At 35.9% G+C, this 19,176-nt stretch overlaps 3 protein-coding genes and 1 non-coding gene across 9 annotated transcripts; 1 reads left to right on the top strand and 3 right to left on the bottom strand.

Annotated features, from left to right (window-relative positions):
* The first annotated feature begins 200 nt into the window (after positions 1–200).
* On the top strand, positions 201–11,926 carry LOC105829199 (meiosis regulator and mRNA stability factor 1). 6 transcript variants are annotated; one of them, XM_036291981.1, is made up of 25 exons: positions 201–539; positions 824–1,174; positions 1,260–1,403; positions 1,484–1,768; positions 2,340–2,506; positions 3,322–3,419; positions 3,501–3,711; positions 3,957–4,116; positions 4,334–4,481; positions 4,571–4,659; positions 4,737–4,868; positions 4,955–5,110; positions 5,190–5,588; positions 5,827–6,002; positions 6,172–6,344; positions 6,453–6,664; positions 6,749–6,899; positions 6,985–7,160; positions 7,242–7,625; positions 7,709–7,912; positions 8,052–8,319; positions 8,395–8,768; positions 8,844–8,936; positions 9,031–9,367; positions 9,511–11,926. In XM_036291981.1, the coding sequence occupies exons 2-25, from the start codon at positions 863–865 to the stop codon at positions 9,561–9,563; spliced, it is 4,902 nt and encodes a 1,633-aa protein (XP_036147874.1). In that variant the 5' UTR covers positions 201–539; positions 824–862; the 3' UTR covers positions 9,564–11,926. The 6 variants fall into 6 exon arrangements, with proteins under 6 accessions (XP_036147874.1, XP_012523334.1, XP_012523333.1 ...); XM_012667880.3 differs by having other exon boundaries at positions 4,289–4,481; positions 4,571–4,650; XM_012667879.3 differs by having other exon boundaries at positions 4,289–4,481.
* A 104-nt stretch (positions 11,927–12,030) lies between these two features.
* Positions 12,031–13,140, bottom strand: LOC105829201 (NADH dehydrogenase [ubiquinone] 1 beta subcomplex subunit 10). The gene is made up of 4 exons (XM_012667884.3): positions 12,919–13,140; positions 12,720–12,855; positions 12,440–12,588; positions 12,031–12,302 (listed from the first exon to the last, which is right to left on the bottom strand). Exons 1-4 carry the CDS (start codon positions 12,998–13,000, stop codon positions 12,175–12,177), a joined length of 495 nt encoding a protein of 164 aa, XP_012523338.1. The 5' UTR covers positions 13,001–13,140; the 3' UTR covers positions 12,031–12,174.
* Positions 13,141–14,678: 1,538 nt separating this feature from the next.
* Positions 14,679–18,250, bottom strand: LOC105829202 (60S ribosomal protein L3). The gene is made up of 8 exons (XM_012667885.3): positions 18,154–18,250; positions 17,576–17,768; positions 17,016–17,184; positions 16,331–16,466; positions 16,055–16,241; positions 15,518–15,720; positions 15,114–15,269; positions 14,679–14,932 (listed from the first exon to the last, which is right to left on the bottom strand). Exons 1-8 carry the CDS (start codon positions 18,154–18,156, stop codon positions 14,735–14,737), a joined length of 1,245 nt encoding a protein of 414 aa, XP_012523339.1. The 5' UTR covers positions 18,157–18,250; the 3' UTR covers positions 14,679–14,734.
* LOC114254352 lies at positions 17,839–17,915 on the bottom strand. Its single transcript, XR_003625725.1, has one exon. It is a non-coding gene; the product is annotated as a small nucleolar RNA U43 (small nucleolar RNA).
* Positions 18,251–19,176: the final 926 nt, after the last annotated feature.

Genomic DNA, 19,176 nt, shown 5'->3' with positions numbered 1-19,176 from the left:
ATCTGTGCATTTATGTTGCCGCACCTGGAAAGAAGAAAATCACGAATCATATTTGAGAATCGAGGACCGCGATTTAGATAATAAAATCTGACCAATCAGGCCAAGGCAGATCCTCGCGCGCTTTGTTCCAATTGGTTGGTATTTGCGAAATTTCCCTTGCGTTACTTCACACGGGCTATGGACATCTAGCCTACATCAATCGCGCGATGTAAACGTTGCTTTGAGCGTGTGTTTTACATCACGCACGCAGGAAGACGGATGAAAAGGGAGAAAGAGATAAATAGAAAAAGAGAAAAAGAGAGGATTGAAAGAAGGTAAAATAGAAGAAAAATCGTACGCGAAACGTGCACGTTTTGCAGATACAATCGACATAAGCTCTGACGGATAGGAATCGAAAATGGAATTTTCTAAACTACGTGCTCTTTTGTGATTCTCCTCCTGGAATGTTTTACCTGCTTGTTGGTATCTTATCACGCCGGTTGCCGCGTTTTTGTCTGATGTTGCATAGAAAGCGATGGAACGATGGCTGAATCCCTCAGGTAACGCGCCAAATCATCTCCAACATTTTAAATTAAAATGTTGACAATGCGCACTCGTACGTGACGATTCAAATTTGTTTCAAGCTCTTTGCCATTACTTTTTTCCTCCTACTTCAGTTACAAATCTTTCGTCAAGTAATCGGCAGTAGTCGTTCACTTTTAAGACACTTATGCGATCTTACATCATTTAAATAAAAAAGTGATATATGATTTTATCAATATTTTATAATCTTGTTAATTGTCTTATATATTTTACTTGATCTCAACCTTTTATTTCATTTCAGTCCATACATTGGAATCCTACTAGATAACTTATAAAACACATGGCTGGCGAGAGAATTCTTGATTACCGTGCATCTTGTACGGAAGATAACGACGAAATCGAAGGTCTTAATGAGAAACTGATACAGCTGTTATCTAAACAGAAATTTTTCTCCCCAGTTTTGCCCAATAGTTTGTATGAACAAGAAGAAGATAGCAGTTATACTATAGACGCTAAGACTTCTAGTTCTGTGTCGTTCAGTCTTTGCAGACATGACTGTTCTCTCCTGTGTCACGATAGCCCAGCTAAGATGCAGAGTGCATCAAATCATCTTCCACCTATTGGGGTATTTTGGGACATTGAGAATTGTCAGGTAGTTTTGATATAATTTTTCTGAACAAAGATTCATATAGGAGGATTGTACTATTAAAATATTTTATTGCACAATTATATTGTAGGTTCCTAAAGGTAGATCCGCCATAGCGGTCACACAGTTAATTAGAGACAAATTTTTTAGTGGCTATAGGGAGGCAGAATTTATTGTGGTTTGTGATGTTCAAAAGGAGAACAGCCAAATCATACAAGAACTGAATGATGCTCAGGTAAAACAATTTTACTACATAATCTTACCAATTCTGCTCATTTACTTGTCAAATATCACTTATACTTCACATTTGTTTAGGTTAACTTAATACATGTAGCTGCTACATGTAAGAATGCTGCAGATGAGAAGCTTAAACAAACCATTAGGAGGTTTGCTGACATTCATGGCAGCCCGTCGGCCATAATCCTAATATCTGGCGACATTAATTTTGCTGCTGATCTCAGTGATCTACGTCATAGGAAAAAGATTCATGTGATACTGCTGCACAAAAAGAATACCTCAGAAGCGTTAATATTATGCGCTAATGAACATTATGACTTTATGGAGCTCACGGAGCCACTGCCGTCCAGACCTCCACCAAAGGTATGAAGACTTGGTATGTGATGACTGTAATATCAATGAAGGAATTTCCATTCAGAGCTGCTAGTATAAATTACGCTACATTCTTCTCACATGTATTTATTTAATAAACTATTCAGAGCATAATATAATACTTTTTCTTACTTTTTATTTCCAAATACATTGCATCTTGTGTATCTGTTTTGTAGCATATTTCATATTTCCCAACTCATGTATAATTCAAACTCATTTCCAGTAACATGTAGACATGTAGAAAAAGATACACCTTAGTGATTCATCTGCCGAATATATGACAATGTATAGAAACACGTATCAATTCCAATACTTTATGAAGATAACAAGGAATGCATTTAAATTAAAAGTTTATTACATTCGTCAATGTGTGTGTGTGTGTGTGTGTATGTGTGTGTGTGTAGTGATTTCATGGAATTGCCAATGATTTTTTTTTAAACAAAGTAACTACTTTTACAGTATATGTATAATATTAGAATTTATGGGCGTATATGTAATTTGTCGTCTGCATGTATACGTGTATATTCCCAAATTACCTACGAATATAATTTAACACTTTCAGGGTAATGAATCCTATGACCTTCTAATTAGTAACCTTCCCGATGAAATGGATGTTAATGTCATTAAGCGTCGTCTTAAGCAATTGTCTGAAAATTGTGGTGGTCGCGTGATAGATGTCCAGTCAAATACTGCCATTGTACGCTTTACGTCGCACAGTTCTGCCGACAGGTATATATTTTATTTATTTTAATACATAAAACAAATTATAGAGTTTGTGAAAACTTTAGGTGAAAAGAACTTTTTGAAAATTTATGTTTCTATTTGTTCTCGTTTATTTGTTATATATATAGCTTATCTGTATATTAACTCTTATTTAAAAAACCCGCCAATGTATCGCGCAAATCGGCCTTTCACATTCTCTGCTCTACCATTGGATCGGTATGTGTACATAGAAAAAAGCGAGGAAAAACAATCTTGTATACTTTCTTTATTACATACAGACATGTAGCAGGGGTGAGAACACAAATAGAGAAGATTCGAAATAACAGACAGTAATGTAACGAACGTAGTGGTATCAAAGAACATCAAAGTATAATAAGTTTACTGTTATATTTATGAGCGCATAATAGAAATTATTAGAGTAAAATTATTTTTATACAGAGTAATATATACCTCGTTATCGATTATTTATTGTTTTCTTTTATTTAAATATTTAATATCAAAATGTGGAGTGATGATTTTACTTCTGTTCGCGGTAAGTTGTGATGTCTATTGTATTGCCATTGTCAAAGAAATTTGTGCTATTTAATATCGAAAAATGTTTATTTTATACGCAATAAAATTTATTTTATACATACATTTAGAATAAAATTTTACATGATCAGTAACTATAAATTATAATCGATATTCTAATCAATTGACATTTGCTAGGCACTTGTACACTGTCATGTTCTACAAGGTCACATTTATAAGTAAAATTACTTGTTAGCGAACTATATAATAACAATGTGATTTTGTTTTTACTTTTTTTTTACTTTCGATAGGGCTCAGAAACGTATGGAAGGAGAATATGTTTTTGGATCGAAAATATTTGTAAAATATCTTGGGAAGGAGAAAGGAAATATAATCGCCAAAAATCTAGGTACATTTGTTGATAGAATTCCAGCAAAGTGTTGCAAGAGATTTGATTATTTTACAAGAGCTTATTGTAATACTTTTTCAGGAAGTATTATAACTCGAAGTAGAGCAGTCAGTGAATCGGAAATTGTTACTGAATCTAAGCAAAGCAGCTCCAAGCAAATGTATGCTGCGAGTGCCTCTGTATTAGGGACGAGAACCCTGCAATATCCGCATTATCAGTCTTCATCGTCTGTAGTGGGTGCCTATCCTCCTTTTAATCCTCATTGTGCACCTATCAATGGCCCATCATCGGGGTCAGTTTTTGAAATTTGTTAAATTTATCTAATGAATTAACATGATTTTTTTTTTCTTTTTAATGATGGATAATCCGAGAACGAGCCCTAGAGTCGCGAGTAGATTTTTATCCTTGCTGATTCGGGCTGTGAAACTTTTTTGATCTTATCTGATATAAAATATGAAATAAATTTTATATTTGTGCTATTATAAAGTTGCAATGGAAATTTAATATTAATATCTTTATGTTTTATAAATTTCGCAGGTTGATACAGCAACCGCCGATATTTTTGGGGAGGTATTTGAATAGCAACGATGTAGCTTTTAGTAGACCATTTAATGACCTTAGAGTTCAGTCACCAAATTTAATTTGGCCAATTGCGGGACCTCAGCCATATGGCCATATATGGGAAGAACAATTCAAAGTTAGTTTTTGTTTTTGTTTATAGGATATTTAAATTTATCTAGATGTTATCATTATGATACCCAATCATATTTTTTCGCCCTTGTTTGTAATTTGCTATAATTAGCTTACTCATAGCTTAGTATAACATACACTTGTGTAACACATTAAACGATTATTTAATTTTGTTTAAGGCGGAAAAGTCGAAGGCTTTAAGTAAACGAGCACATGTCCCGCAGGTTCGGGATAATAATGTTACTGTTGCCACGTCTCGTACTCCTGAAGGTCTTCGGCGCATTAGAGGTACACACGGTGCATTTCTTCATGCTGAATGGCTTGGAGGACGGCAGTCGTACAATTCATTAGCTGTACCACTTAATTATAATGGTATAAATTTGAAATCAATTCTGTACTTTACATGCTACTTCGATTGTTTTATCGTGTATAACGATTAATATTATATATTGTTGAAACAGTGCAATCCAATTCTTTTAAACGACGTAGCCCGTCCCCACTGTACGATGCATCGACTAGAGAAAAGAGTTCATGGCATCAGGTACAAATTGTAAATATGCCATTGTATTTTTCTTGTTTGTCTAATACATCGAGAGGAACGAAAAGATAAATGTTTTCTTTTTTTAGAATCAGCAGCAGATTTCTACACGAAACAATAAAACACCATCACCTTTCGAAAATAATATGTTACAAGGGACAGGACAACATAATCATACATCACGATCACATTTGAGTGATGCAGAAAATGAAGAAGTAGAGGTATTTTTTTCTGTACTGTTACGAGGTGTTAATTTATTTGTTATTTATATTCTCTCTACTTAATTTATTCTCTTACTCTTCTCTAGAAATTTTTTTATCCTATAAATAATCGCGTCGGACAAAGTACAAGTAATGGCACTAATAATATACCCATTGAATTGCAAGTAACAAATTTAGATCAAAACATCGATATGAAAGACATGAAACGAATTCTTGCGTCCGTGTTCATGGAGCACGTCTCGGTACGTGACCATTTATTTATTGAAAAAATTATAATTTATGTACAATCTATTGTAGAGATACGTTTCTTTTCTATTTTAGAGCTGTCATATTGCTATATTTATGCAATCAGACGGTAATTACGCCGCTAGTGTCAAAGTACCTTCGTTATCGGACGCACAGTATGCGATCTCGCAATTACATCGTCGTAAAATAGGTTACAAACGCATTTTGATATCTTACGCTCATATCGGTGGACCAAATCTGCAACTTATCCGAGCGCAAATCGTAATGCTCTTACAAGAAGTTCCGGGACACAAACTGCCATTATTCAAATTCCGCGAGATGTATGAGAGCCGGTTCATGATATCTATAAGCGTGTCGGAACTCTACAAGATGAGAGACGTATGCGTGATCACGGAAGATCCGAGCGGCAGAATGGTCTCGCTTCATCCGGATCATAGAAACACGCCGTCGCCGTGCTTTAGTAATACGATACAGGTGCGCGATGTGTGTACTTCGTGTTACACGTGTGCTGTTTGTTAACATTCGCAAAATGATGACAGAGATGCCGAGTCTGAGCTTTTCCGGTGACGGTAGAATTACACTATAGTTCTCTTTACTGTCGAGAAGCTTTGATCATATTATAAAGCGATTTATCCTGATTAACAACCTGTTCTTTTTCACAATAGACGATATTATATTTTATAGATATAAAACATGTTAATAATGTTTGTAGGATGGGCAAGTTAAGTTACCGTATTGTACAATGCATACGTCGAAACCGTTGTCAGACAAAGGCTGGGCGGAACAGGAAATGGCATCCCTACCTAACGTAAAAATATCCTTAAAACTTCTCGAGTCGCGTGTGAAACAATTATTAGCATCGCATAACAGCATTCTACCTCTGCCAAGGTATTTTTTTAATGTTAAATTTTGTACACTATGCAAAATATTTAACAATATTTTCTGCTGGTTTGACTTCAACTCGAGGTGAATTAAAGTCATTAGTTCACGGGTTGGTTCAAATCTACTGCAGTCGAAAACGCCATAAGATAGATAAGCATCTCTTAAATAATTTCAGTCTACCGAACTGTTATGAGGCTGAATTCAAAGAACAATTAGAAATCATAGAGAATGGCGTACCTTTAGAACATTTAATATCGTGCTTATCATGTATTGAATTAAGACAAGACATCGGCAGCGTAAAGTACATTGTGTGGATAGGGAAGAAGGATCACGAAAATAATCACGATGGTAAAATTATTATATAATATTATGAAAATTAATTGAGAATGTGTATATATGTGTTTAAAATGCATTGGTTGAAATTTGTTGCAAGAGTTATAAAATAACAACTTTCAGAAAATAAATGCGTGAGTCCACCACTCGCGAATCAGTTAGCCCTTTTTAGCCGCGAATTGGTCGATCTTCTGAAAACTGCTCCGCATTGCCAATTACCTTTTAATCGATTTATACCAGCGTATCATCATCACTTTGGACGTCAGTGCAGAGTTGCCGATTACGGGTTTACTAAATTAATAGATCTGCTTGAGGCGCTTACACACACTGTACAAGTACGTAAAGCAAGTGGAGTTGCACATCCTACGAATGGTTGTTAAATGGTTTAGTAATCCGCGAATTATTGTTTATTCCTTCAGGTAATGGGAGAGGGCAATAAACGCGTGGTTACGCTATCGCATCGTGCTCAAGTACGTAGATTTACCTCGGATTTATTGCGTGTACTGAAATCAAAAGCGAGCAAACAAGTGGCACTTTCAGAATTTCCAAGCGTTTATAATCGAGTGATAGGTACGAACGGCTTGGTGATATATTCTTTTATTCGTGTTTATTTTTTTAAAGATAGATAATTGACATACGTAAAATATTTGTTCAGCGAAACCTTGGGACATCGTGGATTACGGTGTATGTGATATCGAAGATATTCTCAGCGAAGTGTCCGAAAACACAGTCGTCGTAACTCCTTTGGAAGACTGCGATAAGATGATAGCCATCCCCAAACGCGAGCAGACTGCTGAAGAAATCGAACGAACGAAATTATTTGCTAAAGAGGTCCGCGGTTCACAAGTTATTTCGTAGATTTTGAGGAAACAAAATTTATGCGTCCTTGAAATAAATTTTGTAATTTAACAGGTTATTGAGCTGCTACAACACGCGCCACAATGTAGGATGCAGTTTAACAAATTTGTACCTTCTTATCATCATCACTTTGGCCATCAATGTCGCGTGTCAGATTATGGATTTACCAAGTTGATCGAATTGTTCGAAGCAATCCCGGATATAGTCAAGATTGAGGAGGTAAACGGAGGCGAGCGACAGATATCCTTGACCGAAAAAGAGGGCCTGAAGGTTCTCTCCGAGCAAATAACAAAATTGGTGATGCGTGCTAAAAGTGGCTTAAGCGTTTCGAGTATCGCGCAAACGTTTCAACATCAATTTGGCTACGCGCTACGTCCCGAATTGTTCGGCTGCAGTTCAATGTTGCAGCTTATGCAAAAGCTTGGAGATACTATTCAGGTAACGCGGCATCTACAATCGATCTATTGATTAGCAATACCCTGACGCGAATATTGATTTCTTTGGATTTTCCTCTGTTGCAGATTATAGATTTGGCCACAGGACCAGCTATCATCACAATAGATAAATCACATTTGCAGCAAACCACCCTCCAATGCCGGCGCATATTAATGGACCAACCCCAACATAGAATGCCTGTCCGAGAATTCGTACAACAATACTCTCAATATTACTTGAAGCAATGTAATCTAGATGAGTTTAAAAAAGATCTAACAAATGTTGTTCGGGTACGTGTAAAAAACCTTGAAAATGTTATAAAAAATGGATTTTGGTCAATTTGCTTTAAATTTTAGTATTTTGTAGCTTAGGTCAAATTGATTATTCTTTAAATATGTTTATCGTATTTAAAAAATATATATCTTACAGTTTTCCATGATACATAGTGAACAATTTATCGAGTTGACACCATTGCATCGCTTTGCCTGTGAGCTTTATCGTGTAATGATGAATTACGGTGGTACATTAAACTTATCGCAATTTGATGGGTCATATTTGAATATCATAGGCTCGCCATGTAAACCTGCACAATATGGTTTTCCAACAATAACTGCACTTTTACAAGCTTTGCCTTGCACTGTAACGATAAAGGAGACGCGGAAGAAAGCGATTATCTATTTGAATAAAAAGTTAGCTGGTAAGTAAACAGTTGAAGTACAATTTCTCTTATGTTCGTCGATATCTCACTAATTTTAATTGTTTACTTTTTAAGCTGCTGTCGGTATACATTTGCCACCGGTGTACAAGCCAATGTCATCCTATCACGATACGGATTCCAGCAACGATTCATTTGATAGTGATTCTTCCTGTCGCGTGAATGTCCATAATGCTTTAAGCATAATGGACGATCACGAGAAATGGATCGATCAATTGACAAACGTTAATTCTTGGAATGCAAAGGATAATAAAGCTGTATGGTCGGAGACTTCTAACAAGCATTGGAAGAATTTGCCAAATTCGGAGGAACGTCCGATTAACTGGCCGATTCCGGAAAGCGGTGGTGAAAGCTTTCTGAACAGTTTGATACGTACACCGATAATGCGTAATTTTCCTCCGCCACCACCCAAGCCCGACTCCCCACCCGAGGTATTATTATTTTAATTAACATTAATATTTATCGCAATACACCTGATTAAAACTATTGAATTATCCTTCCCGTAGGATATTATGTGCAAGGAGGAACATTGGAAATCTTCATGGATATCTCCGGCAAAATTCAGCTATCCACAAGATGAACATTCCACGAATGTACAGGTATATTTCTTTTTTTATCGGATGTTTTACACATAAAAAAAATTTGATTTATCTCCTCTTATATATAGTTTATTGATTCGCTATTCCTTTTTAGGTTCCTCCGTTAACCTTACCAAGTTGGAATCAAATTCTGTCCAGTGACGGTATATCGAATTTGCTGTCGCCAACTAAAAATCTATTGCCCGCTGCTGCTAATCCTTTATATCCATCTATCTCTCCTTATTATCATAAGTCTGTCGTTGCACCACATCCGTCGGAGTTACCACTTCCTTCTCTATCGCTAACACCTAAGAAAAAGATATTGGCAGATAATCAGAAAAAGACTGCTGCTAACGCGAGAATGCACCTCAATCTTGCTAGTTCCGACAATGAAGATAACGTTATCGATGATGAGGAGAGCAGTGACAGTTACAGCACTTCTAGTAAATTCTGTGAGTATATATTTATAGCTTACATTATTTTTTTAAAAAGGAAAGAAAATCATCTTCCGTCAATTAATGTTTTATAAAATAATCTCTTGTATGTATATACTCATTTGCTTTAAAATATCAGGAAACTGTATTTATCTCGCTAGTTAAAGGCAAGAGACGTCTGGCAGCCCAATTCAATCAGCCGATCGAGCCATAAGCAGAGAGTAGGTAAAGGAGAGATATTAAAAAGTGATAAGCTTAGGATCAAAATCAGATTGTATTTAATCAATTTCTTCACGGAGACAACAAAAAAGACTTTAGTGGACTTCAAGTAAGATCTTCATCTAAAATGGATTAAAATACCTATATATTATTCCATGGATGGTAGGTACTATACTTAATAACTATAATTTATACTCAAAATTTACAAAAGATCTGTGTATAGATTAAATGTATATGCAAACAGGAAGAAAGCGATTATAGCACGAATTATTTTCAAAGAGTATGAAAATATACATCGAGTAGATATATGATGTAATCAATCGTAATAAAAAGTGCGTGAGCGATGTTTATAGCGAATGACATATGCTGATGGTTAGGAAACGTATAGCATTTTTCGTACTGTGATATAATAGGGTATAAAAAGAAGCGAAATGATTATAAATATTATACCAAGAAGGGAGCTTGTGTGTATGGTGAGATGGCAATAATTAATCTTTCGGTAATACACAAGAAGCGTGGCCCGGTATAACTGTGAATTATGTGATTACATTAGATTTGTTTACATTGGATCAAACTTTTTTATCAACACTATCATTTGATATTATTTTAATCTTTACGTTTGTATCAAATTTACAATCAATTTTTACTTTATTATTTCGATTAGTTAACGATATACATATCATGGAAACATATGATTTTTATATCCTGTATTCCTTTTTTGTTTCACATTCCTTAAATGAAACTAGAAGAATATTAGACTAGATTCCATGATCATCAAGCTAATATGCATTAACTATTTTCTTTTGTAAATAAATTATTGTTGAAACGCTTCTTCGCATATGTTCACATTGTCAAAGATGTGAGTTGTAATTCATATAACATACTATATGTCCGAAAAAGATATTACATACAATTGTTGCCAATTACAAGATAAGCGAAATTCTCTTGTCTACCATGCACCTTCAATTATTTATCTTATCTTACTAATTTCTCTACAATTCGCCATTGATACATTTTTTACTGCTCAATGTATAATTTTATGAATGTGTCATGTGAATGAATGTGATGACAGATACGTGTAAAATTGGAGTATAATACGAATTGCTCTACGCGAGTTTCACAATACGTAAGGAATAGGAAAATAATTTTATCGATAAAAAATTTTTGATGTTTTGAAATTAGTGCTTAATTGTATGGCAGAATCAAAAGGATATAATGTAATGGAGTGCGATGAGATGAAATTTTAACAAAGATCGTTGAGACAAAATTGTTTGGTAAGAAATGGTGATAAATATCATGTGAATTTTATTAAAAGGGAGACGAGACAAAAATTCGACTCGAATATCTCTGGAGCAGCCATTGCGTAATGTCTTTCCTTTCTTTGTTTTCGTTCAAAGAACGATGACGGTAGTACGTGACTCTGCCTAATGTAGAATTTTTTAAATAATGTTCTGTTGATATATTAAGTGCGTAATATAAGATGTATAATAAGAATGCAACTCATTTTGAATTGTACAGAAGGAAATGAATGCGTGATCTCACTTTTAATCTTCATGCTCATTATAAATATGACATGGATATGTAATAATTTACAGCATAAAGAAATCGATTAGATTGTATTCTAGAATTATAGCTACAATGGATTTCAAGTTTTATGCAATACTAGATTTGCTAGATTTATCGTAATGTTATTTTTTTAAAACTGAAAAATTTGAGATATGTAATGATCAAGCTATGATAGATATATCCTCGAGCTTGAATCGGAAAATTTGCGATACAAATGACAGTCAGGTATTTTGGGTATTAAATAGAGTATGAGAATCGTATGTAGTGACTTTTAAAAATATTTTGTTAATTTATTCCTATATATTAAAAGAAATAGTTTCGTTATGTGTTGTATATTTATGCATAATAATGAATCCAATTGTATTTTATATTTGCGTGAAAGAATTGTCGTGAATACGTGTCCTGTGAAAAAGATTTTTAATTCGTTTAATCAAAAGTATTCTGTATAATATTCCGTTTGTGTATCATATTGTGTAAGATTCGCCATGCGAGGTTGTTTTATGTTCTAAATGCCTAATAAGTTTTATTGTACACTCGATTTTCTTTGGCATTCCAAATGATAGATGATTAATCTGAAACTTAATGTTAAAACGAAGAAAAGCTGTAAATGAAATTCATATACATACAAGATGATTTTATTGTAATAACAAGAGAAATTGTAATGTATAAATCATCGATGGAATCGTGTCTAAACAAGTATTTCATAAATTAATTTGATATACATGTACAATAGGTATAATCTTTTTATATATTGTACAATGAAGGAATAAAAGGAAAGATTGATTCATGCAATATTCTGAGATTTGCTGTCAATGTGTGTATGCGCGCGCGCATGTGGTTTTATAATATTATAAGATATAGATTGTTGTATGGAGGTAGTGAATAAGAGATTAAAATTTTGATAAATTATTTTTATTATTCCGCCGATTATTCCTTAAATCACGATACATCTGTACACATTAAGCAAACCTGCAATTCAGACCCATTATATATGAATGCGTTTGCCATTAAATTGTAATCTACAATATCGATGTAAGTTACTACGCCTTGGTCGCTCGTTGGTCTTTCATGCCGGTACCTACTGGCCCATGACGACGTTCCCAGATCATACGATGTTTCTGTTTCATGTACGCATTTTTCACATCTAAACCTATTCCCATTTCACCATCTGTACAGTTGAAAGATTTGATTTGAATATACATGTCATTGTATCATCAACATTGCAGTTCAATTAAGATGTTTTTTTAAGATTATTACTATTTCTGTAATTTTCATATTGTAACTTCTTTACAGATGTATATTTACATTTTATGAACCAAGCAACAGCTGCATCGTCGTAAGCTTTCCTTAAATGCTGGCACATATTGTCATCATCACCTGAATACCCACCGTGATAGAAGGCACACTGTTCGTAACGACTTCTAAGAATTAATAGAATTTCATCTTCCACCGATCTAGAACAATGTTAAAAAAAGGAATAAATCACTCGTCACGCAATTATCCTGCGGAGATAGACTCCTAAGAATATTTTCTGTGTCGAATATGCTAATTTTTGCTTCTAATATTTGAAAAAACTTTAATTTACTTATCACGCATGAATTGACAATTTGCCTCGGTATAACAAACCAGGTCGTCCGTGTAACACTCGTCGATCGTCGGCACACGACGGTATTGCTGATGATACCATGGATATTTCTTTTGGTTCGGCACTACGAGTTTCTCTGCAAGAGAAAAGGCGCTCATTCAGAAGTCTGAAGAACATAACCGAAACGATTAGATAATACCTCGAACGTAGGTGACCGGCGTGTCTAGCACGTATATCAAAGAGTTCATAATTTTGTAAATAATGTTGTCCTTCTCCGCCATCGTTTTAAACAATCAACAGTAATAATTTTCTTTTTAATTTTCAGTGAAAATTTTTCCAAAGTGTTAATCGGTACAGATCTTTTCGTAGGATCATAGAAATCCACACTCTACACTACTGCTAGGACATCTATTGCTCGTAATTGTATTACATACTAGGACAATAATTTTTGCCGATAAAATTGTAAAATTTTAGCACAGACTTTATAACCAAAGAGGAACCTGAAAGCGGTCATCCCGTCATATTAGGTAGTGTTTCCATCCATCAGCGTGTCTTTATGTGTATAAAAAATTCAACATACACATTTCTTGCACATAGAGACGCTGATCTAGTCAGATAACACTTTAGCGAAGACTCGAACTCAACTTAGCAGAGATTCAAACCTACTTAGGTTTGAGTCTTCGCTAACTAGGTTTGAATCTCTGCTAAGTCGGGTTTAAGTCTTCGCTACAGCATTTTTTAGCGCATTGAACGATCAAAAGGAGTGGTTATAACGGCGTGATATAACCTCTTGGTTGTTCGTGCAATCTGTCATCGTGACAATGTAGAAAAGTGATATAGAGCAATAATGCTTAGATGATCTGACACAATCCAGATTTACGCTTCTCGTCCATCGTAATTATGCCATAAATCGTTCTTTTGATGGATTGTGTTCAAAGTACTTAAGAAATTGTGATACGACGTCGCGTATTATCGTCAACAATAATCTCAAACTTAGAAAAAAACAAAAAAGTCGTCTTTTCCCACCTGCATAGCTAATTCTTTTCATCAACAATGGAGAAGCGAAACGTTCTATTCATCTACTGCGCTTTTGTTATTCTCCAGAGTGCAAGTTCAATATGCCTCAGTTTATTTGTCACGTTTAATTTACACTCCACAAACCGATTCGCGATCAGAATGAAAAAATCTGACAGTAAATCTTTCGTTTAAAAGAGGAAAAATTCTCACGCCTATTAAGATGTCTCTAATCTCAAAATTATTAACAATTAAAAATAAGTTTTTTTCACAACTAAAATTTGATAGAAATAAAGATCTTTGGCTTTTCTCCCGTAATTTTAGCTAAAACGATGAGATAACCGCTCTTAGGTTTTTCTCTGTTCCAACTATAAGGGTTTTCTGGTTTAAGTACCATAAAAGGCGATTTTTGGCGATCGTTTGGTACATGTACCAAGGTTGATATTGGTAGGGATGGAGCTTATCCTGGTACGATGTACCACTATGAACACTAAAACGGACTGGTTCTTTTCTTTTTTCTCATACCACAGATTTGGAAAAAACTACCTTACTTCGTTGCAAGGTATAGCTGGTATCAACCAGAAATGTACCAAAATGGTTAGCCACGCCTTAACCAAAAAGTACCAAACACGCGAAAACGCTCTGGTACATATTAGTGCACTTTGGTACATGTATATACCAAACAATTGCCAAAAATCGCCTAAAATGGAAATGCTACGCTGTATTAATTTCACAAAATGGCAATTGGTTAAAAAAAAAATATATATATATATAGCAAAAATCCCAATTTTTATAATATATGTAAATGTTTCTAACTACAAAATATTTTTGCAAGATTTGAATACAAACCGCGAAACAAAATTAAAAATAAAGAGTAATAATTTAATACACTTTAGATCTATTCCAAAGAATATAAAGTGCGAGAAAATAAATGAGACCAATGTATAAGTTTTTTTAAAATTATATTTTTACTTGTAAATTGTACACAGTAGAACATGGTTTTACTGCGCCGGCGGAGCGGCCGGTACACCGACGGTTCGTGCTTCCTCCTCGCGCAAACGATCCTTCTTGAGTTGTCCCATGAAGGAGGCCTTGTCAACGGCGGTCTGGAAGCGACCATGTCCGAATTTGGAGCTGGTATCGATGAACTTAAGATTGATCTTCTCCAACGCTGACCTCTTGGTGTGCACCAACAAGGACTGTAATATACATTTTGACGATTACGTGACTTTTCTTGTAAATTTGAATTAATATAATATTAGATATCTTTAGTCAGTCCTATCATTTAAATTATCATCGTGATCAGTACATAAGGCTCTTAAGAATTCATCATCCAAACGCAGAACGATGTATCAGTTATCCATTAATATCAAGTCTTACCTTTCTTAGCGTAATCACGCGCTTTTTCGGGCCCATACAGCATCCCTTGATCATGATGAAGTCATTGTTAACTTCACCATAATGCGGGAAGCCACCCATAGGCGTGATACTCTTATCAGTGAGATCGTACTCCGTAGAAGCATTGTTCTTCACGATCTATAAATACAAAAAAACATTATCATATCAATTCTTATCTATAATCTTAGATGAAGAATTTTAAATGTACTATAACTTTGTAACTTAACTTGGAGACCTAAAGCATTAATGTGAATTATGCACTAGGTACTATGACAGCAAGTCGTTTATCTCGCCTCTTTAAAAGTTAAAATCAATCTTTTTTTTTTCAAATTCCAAAGACTGACATAGGAAAAGAGGCGCCAGGAATTATCTAAAGCAATAATTACCTTGCCATCCTTGGTATGAATGCCTTGTCCAATCCTGTAAATCTTCTTGTTCATCTCGGTACGATGGTGATATCCTTTCTGACCAGCACGCGCGACGGTGAAAGACACGCGACTAGGATGCCAGGCGCCGATACAGGCGACCTTTCTCAGACCCTTGTGGGTCTTGCGCGGCAATTTCTTCGTGTGCCACCTGGATGTAACGCCTAGAAGAAGCAGAAAAAATGTCAATTTTTTAAGAATCACGCGCACTCGACGGAAGCTGATTCGATTCTACAATTAGTTTTTCTTCGTTGGTTAAGGACTTCAGTAGGAAGGCAGCATGATATTATCCTCAAGATTATCAGATAAGTGCACGACATGCTTTTTTTCATCATACAGTCCTAAGTATTTTCTTAAAAGCATGCTTCTTGGAGTGTCTGTGCGTGTGTGTGTGCGTCATCAAAGGGCAGAGCGAGGGGATGCCAAAAAGCGGTGGCATTTCTGGGGCAGTAGAGAGCAAACAACACACACAAACACGTTATATGCATAGAAACGTACCTTTGTAGCCTTTTCCCTTGGTAACTCCGATTACATCAATCATTTCATCGGTAGTAAAAACGCTGCTAATAGGCACAGGCTTCTCCAAATGATCGCGCGCCCACTGCACCTTGTCCTCGATAGTGCCGCCATTCAACTGGATCTCCATGATGTGGGCTTTCTTCTGACGTTGTCTCAGCAGTTTCATCTATAAATAAAAAAAATTAAAAGTTACTTTTCAATCATTATCAGCAAGTATATATCTAATATATAAATATGATCGCATTGTTTTGTTACCTGAGTGTGAGCAATAATGCGAACAACGCTGCAATACTTCTTGATCTTCTTGAGATCTGCTTCGATGGATTTGCGACCGAGATCGTCTTGCCATTTTTTTGATGCTTTCGTGAACGCCTTCTTTTTGCTCTTGTACCTATCAGAAAATCAATTGCAATGTCCATCCGTCTGCATGTACTGCGGACGCCAGCTTGCTGAGTAAATTCTGTAACGTGCCAGTCTCATCGTAACGAGTGGAGACTGGGCACATTTCTTGGACCAGCCACGTTAAAAATCAAGCTTTTAAAGGCCATATCCAAATGATTACTCTCATCGTACGAGCGGAGAGCTGATGCGACAAGTTTTAATATTGTATATGTAAAAAATTAATAGCATAGTGATGTTTTTTTAAGAGAAGAACTGTACCAGGCATGGTTTGTCTCAATGGTCACTGCCCAATGGGCTCCAAAAAGTCTATGGAATATACCTTGCTTCCATGCATTCTGCACGAGCAGAGCACAGTGTTTCTCTTCGACGTGGCAGCTTTGAGAACATACTGCATCAAGAGCAGCTCTCACACTGCAACCTGGACGAATCGAGGCGTTTCCGCATCAATCAACATCCAAGTTAACACGTCGCATAATTTTCAAGTGTAAATAAATTGTCGATCTTAAATATAAAGGCCATCATTAATTTTTATACTAACCAATTCTTGTAGAAACGCCTACGACAATCCTCCGATAAGTGCTCTGCCCAGACAGTGGCAAGCGCTCGAAGTCCATGTGGCGTCTCAATATAGCCAACAAGACCAACGACGATCATCGGCGGCGTCTCGAGGATAGTAACAGCCTCCACAATTTCCTTCTTATTCACCTCTGTAAAAAAAGTGATGCTTATAATACGTTTAGAAAAATAAGAAACCTATGCTTATCTTTGAAAGAGACTGTACTAGGTATGGTTTGTCTCGATGGTTATTACCCAATGGGCTCCAAAGAGTTTATGGAATATACCTTGCCTCTATGCGTTCTGCGTGAACAGCGCACGGAGTTGTTCTTCGACGTGGCGGTATTGTGAACGTACTGCATCGAGAGCAGCTCACGCACCGCAACCCAAGTGAATCAATGCATTTCTGCAATCGATCTACACCCGAGTCAACACGTCGCGAGTTCATAGAAATTTATAATAAAGTGATAAATACAAAAAAAACCCTTAACAAACTTTTTTGCCTGAAAAACATTGAATTTTTTCCCTGTAATAACTACTCACTCGATCCAGGACGATCAGCTTCCCTGACGACGTGAGTCATACCGGCCTTATAGCCGACAAAAGCTGTCAAGTGTACAGGCTTGCTCGGATCATCCTTCGGGAAAGCCTTCACCTTTCCGCGATGTCTCTGGGATCTCTTCTTCGGGTAGAAGCCCATCGACCCATGTCGAGGGGCGCTAAACTTCCTGTGCGACTGCAAACACAAAATGCCGGACCATGAGACACGTGGCGTGAGCGTAGGATAAAGTTCTTTCGGCAAAAAGAAAATCAGACCGCCCTAGAAAAGTTTCGTCACGGTTCTTCAGACAAAAACCATAAACTTTCTAATTTGAATCATCATGTTAATGGTTAAATGATGGGATTAAAGCGAGGCGTCGCGCAAGCAGCCATGTGCATGCAAAACCGTCTCCTCGTTGCCATAGAAAAACGCGAACGATTCTGTCGATTATCTACTACAATATTAGTCTAGAAATGCAAACAAGATATTCAAGAATACGATCGTGCAACTTTACGATATTGATGCCAAAAAAATTTTAAGATTCTGTTGGATTCGTACACATCTCACACGTTCAACTCACCATGATGCTGTTGACGAAGAAAATGGAGGACCTACCGCTTGAACAATTGTATTTATATTCTAAAGCAATGTCGCAAATCGTAGAAACTTGAAGACCCTATAATGGAGATGCTCACTCATTTTTCTAGGAACTTTTACTCTGAGAAAATCTTTGACTAAGGGTGCAGTCCCATTAAGCACGGATCGGAATGACGGAACGGATTCTGCTAGAGATTTCTAGTGAATTCTTGACCCGGCTGTTCCGTCCGATCGGAACGTGTATATTTTCTCAATTCCGGACGGATCGGGCGAGTGTTTCTGACCGCACAAGTTTTAAAACACCATTGTATTGGAAAAACATCATTAGTAGACCTATTCTATAACTCTTAACAACAGTTCGGTATCGTTTTATATTGTTATAACGATACAAATACGATACAATACGATACGTATCGTTATATTGTTATGTTGAATACAGCTTTCGCACTCTCTCGAACACCGATACAGCATGTTAAGTTGACAAATTCTTAACCGTTTGCAGTTTTTTAAACATAATTAATAAGATTGTTTTTTCATCCATCGTTTTATGTGTTTCAAAATATATTTTCATACAAGCTCCAGTAAGCTGATGTTCGGCAATATCCAGATATAAATGTAAAATTATCCAAACAATACGACTTCGCCAAAAATATGTAGTTGAAATCATAAACTTTGGGTCCAAAGAGCACGCACTCCCACGTTAAAATTAAACCTGTCTAATAATACAAAGTATTGTTTACGTTTCTTACAATTTCTTATCTCATGTTCCGTTCACGCATGTTCCGTTCCGTAAAAAATTTCTCTACCCGTCCCATATAGCAAAAACGGAACGGAATTTGGTTATAAAATATATTTTATTCTTACAATTCAGTATTTTAGAGTACTCACATTAATGTTATTGGCAAGATAATTAAACAAATTATGTATGTGATCGCTTCAGTCGCATCAAAATAACAAAATATCGGTGAATTATGCATATTAACCTGCGACCGATGTGACATTCCGT

The sequence above is a fragment of the Monomorium pharaonis genome, chromosome 9, assembly GCF_013373865.1.
Source record: "Monomorium pharaonis isolate MP-MQ-018 chromosome 9, ASM1337386v2, whole genome shotgun sequence".
In the NCBI taxonomy this organism is placed as follows: Eukaryota; Metazoa; Arthropoda; class Insecta; order Hymenoptera; family Formicidae; genus Monomorium; species Monomorium pharaonis.
The sequence above is the reverse complement of the archived record's forward strand: the minus strand, read 5'-3'. Positions and strand labels throughout refer to the sequence as shown.

Coding starts and splice junctions, on each gene's coding strand:
- LOC105829199 (XM_012667879.3), top strand. CDS start 863: ATGGCTGGCGAGAGAATTCTTGATTACCGTGCATCTTGTACGGAAGAT. Junction 6,665..6,748: donor CGCTTACACACACTGTACAA/GTACGTAAAGCA, acceptor TTATTCCTTCAG/GTAATGGGAGAGGGCAATAA. Junction 8,320..8,394: donor TTTGAATAAAAAGTTAGCTG/GTAAGTAAACAG, acceptor TTACTTTTTAAG/CTGCTGTCGGTATACATTTG.
- LOC105829201 (XM_012667884.3), bottom strand. CDS start 13,000: ATGGCGGAGAAGGACAACATTATTTACAAAATTATGAACTCTTTGATA. Junction 12,856..12,918: donor GCCGGTCACCTACGTTCGAG/GTATTATCTAAT, acceptor TTTCTCTTGCAG/AGAAACTCGTAGTGCCGAAC. Junction 12,589..12,719: donor TGTCAATTCATGCGTGATAA/GTAAATTAAAGT, acceptor ACATTGTTCTAG/ATCGGTGGAAGATGAAATTC.
- LOC105829202 (XM_012667885.3), bottom strand. Junction 15,721..16,054: donor CAAGGGAAAAGGCTACAAAG/GTACGTTTCTAT, acceptor TGCTTCTTCTAG/GCGTTACATCCAGGTGGCAC. Junction 15,270..15,517: donor TTCATACCAAGGATGGCAAG/GTAATTATTGCT, acceptor TTGTATTTATAG/ATCGTGAAGAACAATGCTTC.